The sequence below is a fragment of the Mastigoproctus giganteus genome, chromosome 11 (assembly GCF_048544385.1).
Source record: "Mastigoproctus giganteus isolate SK-2022 chromosome 11, ASM4854438v1, whole genome shotgun sequence".
Lineage (NCBI taxonomy): Eukaryota > Metazoa > Arthropoda > Arachnida > Uropygi > Thelyphonidae > Mastigoproctus > Mastigoproctus giganteus.
Window position 1 is genome coordinate 20,739,446 of NC_143585.1, and position 12,551 is coordinate 20,751,996.

General features: G+C 38.6%; 1 protein-coding gene across 1 annotated transcript in view; it reads left to right on the forward strand.

Moving 5' to 3' along the window:
• The window catches only part of LOC150077761 (diacylglycerol kinase theta-like), a 517,440-nt gene that overhangs the window by 172,051 nt on the left and 332,838 nt on the right, over positions 1-12,551 (forward strand). Inside the window, exons 3-4 of the mRNA XM_090385344.1 lie at positions 4,048-4,150; positions 10,891-10,979. Of these exons, the coding sequence (XP_090241470.1) occupies positions 4,048-4,150; positions 10,891-10,979 (192 nt within the window). The remainder of the gene's footprint in view (positions 1-4,047; positions 4,151-10,890; positions 10,980-12,551) is intronic.

Here is a 12,551-nt window from a genome sequence, read left to right on the forward strand (position 1 = left end):
ACACAAAACAACAATGGGCCCAGCACCAAACCCTTGGGGACTCTGCTAACAAAATTAGTCCATGTAGAACAATGCCCATTTATTACCACTCTCTGCCATCTCCCACTCAACCATCTCTCTATCCATTGCAGCAACTTGCTCTTAATGCCATACCACTCCAATGTGTACAATAGTCTTTCGTGTGCAACAGTATCAAGTATCAAAAGCTTTTCTGAAATCCAAGTATATGATATCAAAATTATTTTTTGCATCCAGTTCCTTTGTGACCACATCATAGTATCCAATCAAATTGGTCAGACAAGACTTCCCCTTAAAAAACTCATGCTATGTCTGAACTATTACTGAAATCTTGTATAGGTGATCCAGTGACTCCATTATTTTCTCCGGAACAGAAGTTAAACTAACAGGTCTATAGTTATTTGTATCACCCTTTGAACCCCCTTTGTGAATTGGGGATACATTTGCACATCTCCAGTCCATGGAGACCTCCACTGAATATAAGGATGCTCTCATAATTACGGCTAAAGGTTTGCTAACTTTCCCGGCTGCTTTACCTTCAATATAACTGGATAGATTCCATCCGCCCCAAGTGCCTTTTTATTGTTTAACTTCAACAATTTCTCCTCCACTTTGCTCTCAGTTATTACAAATTTACTTATCTCTCTGTTAGAGTTTAATAAACATCTGGCATTCTTCTCCTTGAATAACTCCTCATGTGTGAATGTAGATGTAAAATACTCATTCAGTTTATCAGCAACTTGAGCAGGATCATCAGTAGTCGAACCATCTATGTTAAGTGTACCAATCTGATTCATCCCTTTCCTTCTAGAGTTTACATAAGGAAAAAGCCCTTTGCTGTTTTTCTTTGCGTCATTTGCCAAAGATTTCTCATAATCTGCCTTTTTTCTGCTTAACCTCATTTGTGACTTGATTACAGACTAGCTTATATCTGCCATAGGCTTCTGTATCAACTGATAATATTTAATGCATCTCGTGCATTTTTCTTCTCTGCCACGAGCCTCATTAATTCATGTGACATCCATTTAGGCCTGAACCTTGATCAGTATTTCTTAGTTGGTAAGAAAAGCCTAGTAGCCTCCAAGATGAATTCCCTGAAGACTTCCCATTTAGAATTCACCATTGGTAACATCAGTTGAACTCATTGTATAGAATTTAAAAACTGTCTGAGACCACTGTAGTCACCTTTACGAAAGCAAAAACCCTTCCCTTTACCCTTGATGGGAGTTACATCTTTAGGTTAATCCCATATCAGTACACTGTGATTGCTGTCACCTAGTGGTTCCTTTATCTGCGAATTCTTAATGCATGAATAATCTCTACTGGTAATCTGATCAAGAGTATTACTCCTTCTGGTTGCCCCTTGAACATGTTGCTGCAGAAAATAATCCTTCAATAAATTCCCAAAGTCTTGCTAGTGTGCAAGTGGCCAATCCACAATTTCCAGTCAATATCTGGAAAGTTAAAATCCCTCATTACAAGACATTGTGAGGTACTGGCCCATCCTATTTCTCTGCGAAACTGTTCATTGTACTCATCAGAGTCATTAGGCCTATAACACACTCCTACTCTCATTTTCCCTTTCCCACTGTTTATGTCACATCAAAAAGACTCAACATTGCACTGTCTGCCCATGTTAGCTTGATGAGCTTCTTTAGATTTTGTGTTTCTTAGCTAACAGCATAACCCCTCCTTCCTTCCTACCCTGTTTATCCTTTCTGTACACATTGTACTCCTCAAATTCCAATTCTGCATTACTTATATCTGTGTGACACCATGTTTCTGATATCCAAACAGTATCTGCCTTTGACACCTTGATCAGCACTTCAAATTCATCAAATTTATTTACTATACTTCTTGCATTGGTGTACATGCACCTGTTTCTACTCTTAGTTACCCTAACACAGCCCATGTATTTACTTGTTCAATGATGACTCCCAGCATATCTTGAAATACCCAGCAACTTGCTCTCTAGGCTGCTGCTCATTACAATAGAAGCAGTGCAAGAATCACTTTTGCCTCTGCCTGTGGCCACTGTTTTAGTCTGTGATTCTCCGAAGCTAGCAGTTTTACGGCACACCTAAGACTGCCTCGATGTGTTATTGTGGCTGATATTGATATGTGTTAATGTGGCTGAAAGTTCCAATTGTTTTGTTACCAAGGAATAAAAATATGGAAGTACCACTTAGTGTTTTTATTTCTAAACTTGCTAAACCTTTTTTTTTTTTTTTTTTTTTTTTAGTCTTCAGATCAGTATTTTTGATAAGTTTGAACATCATAACAACTCGGACATTGTGGTCATAAGCCACGATCCCAAAGAATTAGAGGAAAATCTTAATCAGTTAGTAAGGATTTTGGACTAAAGATGAATATGGCTAAAACAAAAGTAATGATGAACAAGTATGCCACGGAAAGGGAAATAATGATTGAAGGAGCAGTAATTGAAAAGGTGGAGTCATATACTTATCTGGGACAAGTTATTAGCTGTAATAATGATAAATGGCTGGAAGTCAAGAGAAGAATAAATTTTGGATGGATAGCATTCAGGAAATATAGTCACATACTGAAGAGCAATATCCCAGTTTGTCTGAAACGTAAAATAATGAACCAATGTATACTCCCCACCATGACTTATGGAAGTGAAACTTGGGCACTCACCAAAAGAATGGAAGAGAAGCTAAGAACTACACAGCGAAGAATGGAACGAATTATATTGGGAATCAGACTGTTAGATAAGAAGAGAAACACATGGATTAGGCAGCAAACTCAAGTAAAGGACATTCTTATCAAAACTAAAGAACTAAAATGGTCTTGGGCAGGACACATAGCTCGAAGACATGATGACAGATGGACTAAGAAAATAACAGAATGGTACCCAAGAGAAGCTAGAAGAAAACCTGGAAGACAAAGGCAGAGATGGATAGATGAAATTCATGAGTTTTTGAGTAGTAAATGGATGGCCGGTGCTCAAAACAGAAGGAACTGGAAAGTTGCTGGAGAGGCCTTCATCCTGCAGTGGATTGAAAATGGCTGATGATGATGATGAACAACTCGGAAGTCTGAACTACCCCACTCCCAGTTAGTTCAGATTATCGACACTCTACTGTATATAAATTATTGATGATAAAATTACTTAAATAATTTAATTATTAAAACAATTGCAGAAATATAATTATTTCTGCATATGATCAGTTTCAAAGCTTGTCACAAAAGCTTGGATATATTTCTTGTCTCCTGTGCAGTTAATTCTTTTAAAAGTTGTTGGATTTATAAATTTAAAAAAATATATAAAAGAATAAAAATATAATGAAGAATTTTATCTGCTAGAACTTTTTCTTATTAGGAATCACAAGACATGTATGGGAAGGGATGGAGGCAAAGATTAAGGGAAATAACATTTGAGTAACCCCTAAACCTGCCGTAAGGCTTTGTTGAAAGGCATGATTATGTGAAGAACTTAACAAGTTAAGAAAAGAACCAAACTAAGCTGAAAGAACTTTGCTAATAAATATCATTCTCCACCCCTTCCTTATCCCTTTAGCCTGTTCATGGGGAAATTAATCCACAGTTGGAGCAAACATTTTCATTGATAGGACAATTTATGCAGGGAAAGGGGTAATCAAACAGATAATGCTCAGACTTCTAAGTCTTTAAAACTTAAAACATTAAATCTGTTAGCTGGCTGGAGAATTGGAGCATAAAATAATTCTTTTAAATTTTTTTTTTTTTTTTTTTTTATGAAACCCCCAAACACAAAAGGTATCAAAACCTATAGTACTTAGTACCGTGCATGGGTTGAAGGAGAAGTATGGGGGGAGGGGGGATGCCGGGAACTTTGCTCTAGAGACTAAACATGGGTTTCACCACTTCAAGCCTCCAATAAGCAAAGTGGTGGTAAAATAAATTAAGAAATATTAAGAAGAATGATGAGCTATAAGAATGATGAAGAAAAATGAACTATGAAAATAAGATAAATAAGATAAAACAAGATAAACTTGTAATAAACTGCTTTTATTTAAATTGTTCTAGAATCCAGTTCCACACTGTTGGACAGAACCTGGTCACCTGAAAAGGAAGTTTTGCAGTGTTTGTAGGAAAAGGATTGAAGAAAGCTGTGCAGTAAGATGTGAAGGTATGTTTGACAATTTTTAAATTACAAATCAATAATAATCTCAGTGGTCATTATTTTCCTTTTTAATATATTTCTGCCCTTATGTTTGATTTAGTATTAGTGGTGGCAAATGATACACGGAAGCTAAAAGAAGCATTACCCAAAAACAAATAATAATAATAATAATAAACTTTGTATTATTTAAAGGATATCTCTCCAATTGTTTTTCTAGTTCTTCCTTGAATGCATTCAAACTACGTACTTCTACAACAAATGAAAATTTGTTCCATTTTCCTTCCAATTAACCAACTGGTTGAAGGCAAATTTCTGCACATCTGTCTTGTACCTATCTTTCCTCAGTTTGAATTATGCCCCCTCTTATGCATAATTTTAATAAGAGAAAGGATTGAATCACCATTGTGCTTGCTCAATACATTCAAAGCCTTAAACATCTCGAACAAATTATCTTGAGGTGCCTGTTCTCCAGACACTGCAGTTTTCAGAACTGAAGACTTTAGTAGCATTAGTAGAGGCATTTGATGCAAGAAAGCAAGCTTATGCAGCATCAACCAAAAAAAAAAAAAAAAAAACACACTCCCATTTCATCCACCCCCCATGATGGTGCATTGCCTTTACAGGGGTCCACGTTCTACACTGCTAGACAAAATTAACAGAACAAAATGTTTTTCACAAATATTTTATTTTGAACAGTGTTTCTGAAGGCAAATATCTGATATAATAGGCATCCTGGCATGCATATTCTGATATCCAATAGAAGTCGATCTACCACCTTACACTGCCGCACATTATGCAAATTATCCATGCTTATATAAACACAGGTTCAGACCACATCAGTACATTCCCATTTTTTGAATTGCTCAGTGAGATAGCCAGGATGGCGAGCCATCATAGTTTAGATGATTCATTGAGATGGTGGGCCACTGGACGACTTGAAGCCAGGCAGGTGGAGGTGACACATTGGCTTAATGTGTCCCTCAGTGTTGTTTCTGCACTATGAAAGCAGTTTCAGGAGACAGGAACCATTACAGGAAGAGCTGGACAAGGTTGCCCAAGGGCTACATCAACCAGAACAGACTGCTATCTGGTTCTAACAGCAAGATGGAATCTGAGACTCTCTCCTGTGGTTGTTGCGGCCAGAGGTGAAAACATTTCCAACTGGTCTGTGTTAAGCAGGCTCAATTCAAGTGGACTCTAAGCAAGGAAGCTAGTGGTTTGTATTCTATTAAGTCCAAACCACCACAGGGCTTGTTGAAACTGGTAACATGAACATGTGACTTGGAGTCCTGACATATGGTTGTTCTCTGAGTCTCATTTTAGCCTATGGATTCTAGGTGTTATTTCATCTAGATGAAACGATGGTACCATGATGAATGTCTAGGGCTTACAATACCGGGATCCTGGGATCTCGAATACTGGGATCCCAGTCATTTTTTTCCGATATTGAAATACCGGTATTGATACAAAAAGTACCGGTTCTTCAGTACTAATTTTAAAAAAATAATTGTTTATAATTTAATCACATAAAGGTTTCTAAAATCGCCTTTATGTGATTATGATGTTGTTATCTGTACTAGCAAAGGACACCATGCAACATTGCAACCTGTCCACAATTCTTGGACAACTTCATGTCTGACCGTATCATAACTCCCAAGTCCCGTTCCTCCACTATTGACTTTAGTTCAACTCCACCAAGTTTATAAGTTATTTTGGAGTTGCTGTTCTCCAGATGTTAAGACCTTGCATTTTGCTGAATTAAAGCATAGCTGCCACTTTTCTGACCATCCTGGAAGTCTATCTAGGTCACTCTGAAGAAGCTCTGCTTGGCAGCGATCATTAACTACTCCACTGATCTTTACATCATCTGCAAGTTTAGACCTCATGCCCTCCATCCCTTCATAGATGTCATTTAAGATAAAAAAAACAACAGTGGTTCCAATATTGATCCTTGGGGAACCCCACTTCTTACATTAACCCAATCTGAGGAATAACCATTTATCACAACCCTCTGCCTCCTGCTTTGAAGCCATCCAGCTATTCATCTAAGGATTTTCCTTGTGATTTCAACCTGTTCCACCTTATAAAGCAACCACTCATGTGGGACTGAGTCAAATGTTTTGCTGAAATCCAAATAAACGATGTCGAAATTATCCCCTACATCCACCTCTTGAGTGACCCTGTCAAAACAGCTAACCAGATTAGTTAAATATGATTTTCCCTTTACAAAACAATGCTGTGTATCCTACAGAATTCCATTTCCATCTAAATGATCCTGAATTTCACCCTTGATCATTGCCTCCATGATTTTCCCTACTACTGAAGTTAGACTGGTCAATTGGTAATTTCCCGTTACACTCCTAGAATGTTCCAATTTACACCAGTCCAACGGAATCTCTCCTTAGACTAGTGATGCTCTCATAACTAGCCTTAATGGTTCAATGCATTCACTTGCCACCTCCTTTAAGATTATAGGCTATATTCTATCAACTACAGGAGCCTTACTCACCTGTAGGCGCGAAAGTTCTCATTAAATAATCATTTGAATTTCGACATCATTAATTACATTTTTTTTCAACTTCACTTCCATAATATCTCATTGACACAAAGGGTTTTTTATGTAAATATTGATGCAAAGTAACTGTTGAGTTCATCTGTGATATCTAATACTGTCCCACATCCATTACATAAGGGTCCAATCTGCTTTGCATTTATATATGTGAAGAATTCCTTAACTGCACTCTTTGCTCTCTTCTTTATTCCTTATCCCCACCACTCTTTGCTCTCTCCCAGACTCAGTAAAGATACTATAGTGAAAATTATACTTTGCTGAATAAAACTTCTTTCTCCTTCAGAAAATGATTAACACAATTCAATCATGGAAGACCAACATGGAACAGAACATCAGTGTTCCTCAAATTCTTTCCAAAATAAGAAATGTCCTGACTCCAATGAGATTTTAAAAGATGAATTTGAATTGGAAATTAATGAAATACTTTTAACTGTTTTTGCTAAAAAATTTCAAAGCCTAGAAAATATGGACTGAGATCGTCTTCCATTATCTCAGTACAATAGTACCAGAATAGAATCCGAGAAGGCATTTTCTGCTGCTAATCAAATATGTACCAAGATTTGTTCCATTTTAAACGATCATACTATTGATTGCTTATGTTTCTTAAGAGTTCACTTAATTTGGACAGGTAGTCTGGATGCTGAAACATAACTAAACTTTGCAGTAACAATATGTATTTTTTGTTTTTAGAATAACTGTATTTTAATGATTTTTTTTCAGAATATTTATTATTGCAATAAAAGGTTTATTTAAAACATGAATTCAAGTAATTACACTACTTGTTTTTTTCCCTACTTTATTGCACCTAATTGTCATCAAAATCTATTGAGAAAAATGTTTGTTTTTGGAATGCCGGTATCCCGGTTTCATAAATTAAAAATACCGACATACTGGTATTAAAATTTTGACCGATATTGTAAGCCCTATGAATGTGGTACCATCCATCACACATCAGAGAAAGGGTTCTTGTGTGGGGTGGAATAATGATCAGTGGCCACACCCCTTTTCATGTTTTTGATAGGGGTACCATAACTGCACAGTAAAACCGAGAATAGATCTTTGAACCCTATGTGTGACTTTTAGGGGATACAATTGGTTCAGCATTTTCTCAAATGGTGGAGGAATATCTTGAAACTAAAGCTACCCAATGACCGCCAGCACACCACATGACTTAAATCCGATCAAACATGTGTGGGACACCCTTGGGCATTATATTGCATGCTGACAGCCAACTTTCTCAGTCCCTTGGTGAGCTAAGGTCTGTGCTGGTGGAAGAATGGGATTTGTTGCCATGGGATCTTATAGACATGCTTATATCAAGCATGGTTTATTGCTGTCAGGCCTGTTTAACTGTTATACAACCCCTTATGAATGTCCCTTATACCTGTCTGAAGTTTCTCACTGTCTCCTCATTTCATCATTATTTTATGGTACACCATAACAAATTTTGCCCAGCTTCATCACAAGCTGTGTGAGTTACACCACATTTTTCTGTGTGCCTATTAATTTTGTTGAGCAGTGTATTTCCGGTGGAAAGCCTTCCTAACATCCACTCCCTTTCTCTTCACCTTTCAGCCCAAATTCAAACTGTAATCCCCATCCTCATTTCAAATAAAAACTTTTTTTTTTTGGGCCTACCCTGGCAAACCCTCAGCGATGCTAGGGTTCCCTTGTTAGGGAATCATGAGGAGATGAATTATTCATGTAATCCATCTCCTCATGGTACTGGATGGGCAATGTTGGGGTCCATGGTTTCTCAGAGCCCAGTGGCTAAGCTTCCAGGTGAAAAACAGACCAGCATAACCCACCACCACACTATGCAAACTAAAAATTAACTTGCACAACCTGGCCTTTACAGAGTTGTATTGCATCACAAAAGCTATGAACGTGGAGTTGAGGTACACTCCCCAGTGCCACTTGACCTTCAACACTATATAGTATGTCTTTTCTGTACACATCGTACTGCCCATATTCAAATTCTGCATCCCTTATATCTGAGTGACAGCATATCTCTGAAATCCCAACAATTATTATTATTAGCCATATGGTGCAGAAAGCCTGAGGCTTATGCTGCGCCAGCCAAAAAAAAAAAAATTTTTCTGAATTACCGAGAGAGAGAGAGAGAGAGAGAGAGAGAGAGAGAGAGAGAGAGAGAGAGAGAGAGAGAGAGAGAGAGAGAGAGAGAGAGGGGAAGAGTAGAAGGGGATCACCAAGAAAAAGAAGAATGATGATGTCAGCATTTGTTGGGATTTCAGAGATTTCAGCGCCTCAATGTCAGCATTTCAAATTTATCAAATTTATTTACTGTGCTCCTAGCATTGGTGTATATGCAAGTGTTGCACCTGTTTTTATTCTTAGTTATCCTAATACTGCCCATGTATTTCTTTGTTCCATGATGACCCACGGCAGTCCCTGAAACGCCCATTACCTTGCATTCCAGATTGCTGTATGTTCCAATAGAAGCAGTGAAAGAACCACTTTCAACTCTGCCTCCAGCTATTGTTAATCTGTTAGATTGTGTATCTCCTCAAGATAGCAGTTTGCTACCCCCCCCCCCCATTTATTTATTTCGTATGGTGTGATCAATACATGAAGGAACCAGTTTTTTCTTGCTTCCCTTGTGTATTGTGTCCGGAATATCCAACTAACCAGTTAGTTCGGCATTTCGGCACCATCGTGATATCCAGCCCAAGGCAGGAATCAAAACCGCGACCTTTGGGCTGCTAGGCAGGCACTTTACCTACCCAACTAGCCCGGTCCCCCCCCCCCCATCATTTCCTTGGTAGCATTGGTAAATGCTTTGCTTGCCACCTATTTAAGTGTATCCCATTCCTGTAAAACCAGCATCTCCTGTTAGCAAGCACAGACCACATTGAGAAAAATTATTATTAGCCATATGGTGTGACTGAGGCTTTTGCTGCACCAGGCAAAAAAAAAAAAAAAAAAAATTCTGAGTTACCGAGAGAGAGAGAGAGAGAGAGAGAGAGAGAGAGAGAGAGAGAGAGAGAGAGAGAGAGAGAGAAATGATGATATCCAGCTCAGGACCCTGGGTGTGTCAATCCCATACTCACCAGATGTAAGCCCCTGGGGTGCTACAACATCGCCTTACACAATCTCTCCAGGACCGAAATGATTGACAAGACTCTCATCATATACTCCCTCCTGTCGTATCTGGACAGAATTGCAGTCATTTTCAAATTTAACCCTTGACTTTTTCTCAGCATTGCCCTGTACTTGTTCAGTAAATCTAGAAATCTTCAACTCTTAAGGTCATTGGTGCCAACATGTACAATAATATCACCTTTTGTGCCCTTAAAAGATTATATCTACTCTACAATGTCATGAACCCCCCCCCCTCCTCCCAGGCGGTGCCTCCGTAGCCAGGTGGGCAGGAGCAGCAGTGCGTAGCACATGCTTCTTTATTAGACCGGGGTTCGAGCCCGTGATCACCAAATACGGAGGATGCAGAAAGGTCAGGGAATGACCACCGCATATCCCCGGAGCAGTATGGCCTTAGTTGCTAATGCTCCTAAAAAACCAAATAACAACAACCCCCCCAGGCAGATACAACCTGGTCCTATTCCACCTATCCTTTTTGCACAACATGTTTCCCTGACAATGGAGTCACCATCAACAACTAGCTCCTGTGGGACCAACACAATGCAAGCTCTGGCATTGAGGTGGACTACTGAGAGCTTGATGTGCCCCAATTTAAATCCTTCAAGGGAGTCCACCTTGTTGTTCCAGCTCTTATAAAGGCTCATAGCAACACTGAGTTGGCACCTAATATCTTCACATTGTTTACATCAAACACAGACATACATCCCCCTTTGGAATATCTTGTCCCATTCCTGAAAATTCCACAAGTATCAAAAAAAAAGTAGCACATTTTGTTAAGCCATGATTTGTAAAACAGCCAGTCCCCTCATTTTTCCCCAAGCCACAGTATTTCTGCTACTTTGAGCCCTTTGCTTTTCTGCTCTAGTGTGAAGCATGATTTCCATTTAAATTCAGTTTAATTCATAATACTTGAATACTGAGTATTTCTCTATTTGTAATAAAAATATAAATTATTACACTTAACGCATGGTATTTTAAATTACTTTTAAATATTTTTTAATATTGCATTCTAAATTTTATTTCTTATGAAACAACTGAATTTTTTCTTCTTCAGTGTGTGAATATTGTGTACATGCCGAATGTCAAGATTTTAGTGTATCGGATTGCAAAGAATGTGCCACCTATGCTCCCAGTAGAGACCATGTAAGTTGAGGATTTTCTTAATAATACAAATGCTAATGCTTCACAGGTTTCTGAAATGTTGCAGTTATTCTCATGTTCTTTATTTTCTTTAATGCAACATTATTAATTTATTTTAAGTCAATATAATAATTTTTAATGTGTACATGCCGAATGTCAAGATTTTAGTGTATCGGATTGCAAAGAATGTTAGCATTAGCATTAGTAGAGGCATTTGATGCAAGAAAGCAAGCTTATGCAGCATCAGCCAAAAAAAAAAAAAAAAAAAACCACTTCCACTTCACCCCTCTGTTCGTTCAAAATACCTGTCCAGCTGAGCCTTAAACTTATTTAGGCTATCAACCTCCACCACAAGGGATGGAAGTCTGTTCCACCAACCAACCACCCGCTGGCTAAAGGCAAATTTCCGCACATCTATCCTACATCTGTCTTTCCTCAATTTGAATTTATGCCCTCTCAGGTGATTTTTCTGAGCTAGAGGAAGAATCCCATCAGCATTGAGCATGCTTAAACCATTCAAGGCTTTATACATCTCTATCAGATCACCTCGCTGGTGCCTAGTCTCCAGACACTGTAATTTGCAAAACTTAAGCCTTTCTTCGTAAGAGCACCCCTTTGTTCCATTCACTAATCTTGTTGCCCTTCTCTGTACTCGTTCCAGCAGCTCTACATCCTTCTTGAAATGAGGCCTCCAGACCTGTATACAGTACTCTAGGTGTGGCCTGACCATTGCCTTGTACAATGGAATAATCACCTCCTTATCCCTGCTGGAAAAATTCCTGTATATCATTGACAATACTCCATGAGCTACTCTTGCAGCCCGTCTGCACTGCTCAGAGAACTTCATATCTGCCTGCACAATCACCCCCAAGTCCCTTTCATTCTCTACCACTGTCAGTGTAGTACCACAGAGTTGATACGTTGCTCTGGGGTTGCTGTTTCCCATATGTAGTACTTTACATTTGTCAATGTTAAACTTCATTTGCCACCTCTCAGCCCATCTGCTCAACCTTTCCAGATCCTGTTGCAGCAGTGTAGTGTCAGTAGTGTCCTTGACAACCCTGCCAACCTTTGTATCATCTGCAAACTTGGACATTAAGCTTGATATACCATCATCAATATCATTTATAAATACAGAAAACAATAATGGACCCAACACTGAGCCCTGAGGGACTCCACTAATAACATTAGTCCACGATGAGCAGTGTCCATTGATTACCACTCTCTGTCTTCTCCCACTCAACCACCCCTTTATCCATAGCAGCAATTTGCCTCCAATGTCACACTGCTCCAATTTGTGTAGCAGTCTTCCATGTGCAACAGTATCAAAAGCCTTTCTAAGATCCAAGTATATAATATCAAAGTTATTACCTGCATCCAGTTCTTTTGTGACTGCATCATAGTATCCAATCAAGTTGGTCAGGCAAGACTTCCCCTTAACAAAACCATGCTGTGTCTGAGCTATAACTGAAGTCTTGTCTAAATGATCCTGCAGTGCTTCTTTAACCAGTGCCTCCATTAATTTTCCTGGAACAGAAGTTAAGCTCACAGGTCTATAGTTACTTGTGTCAGCCT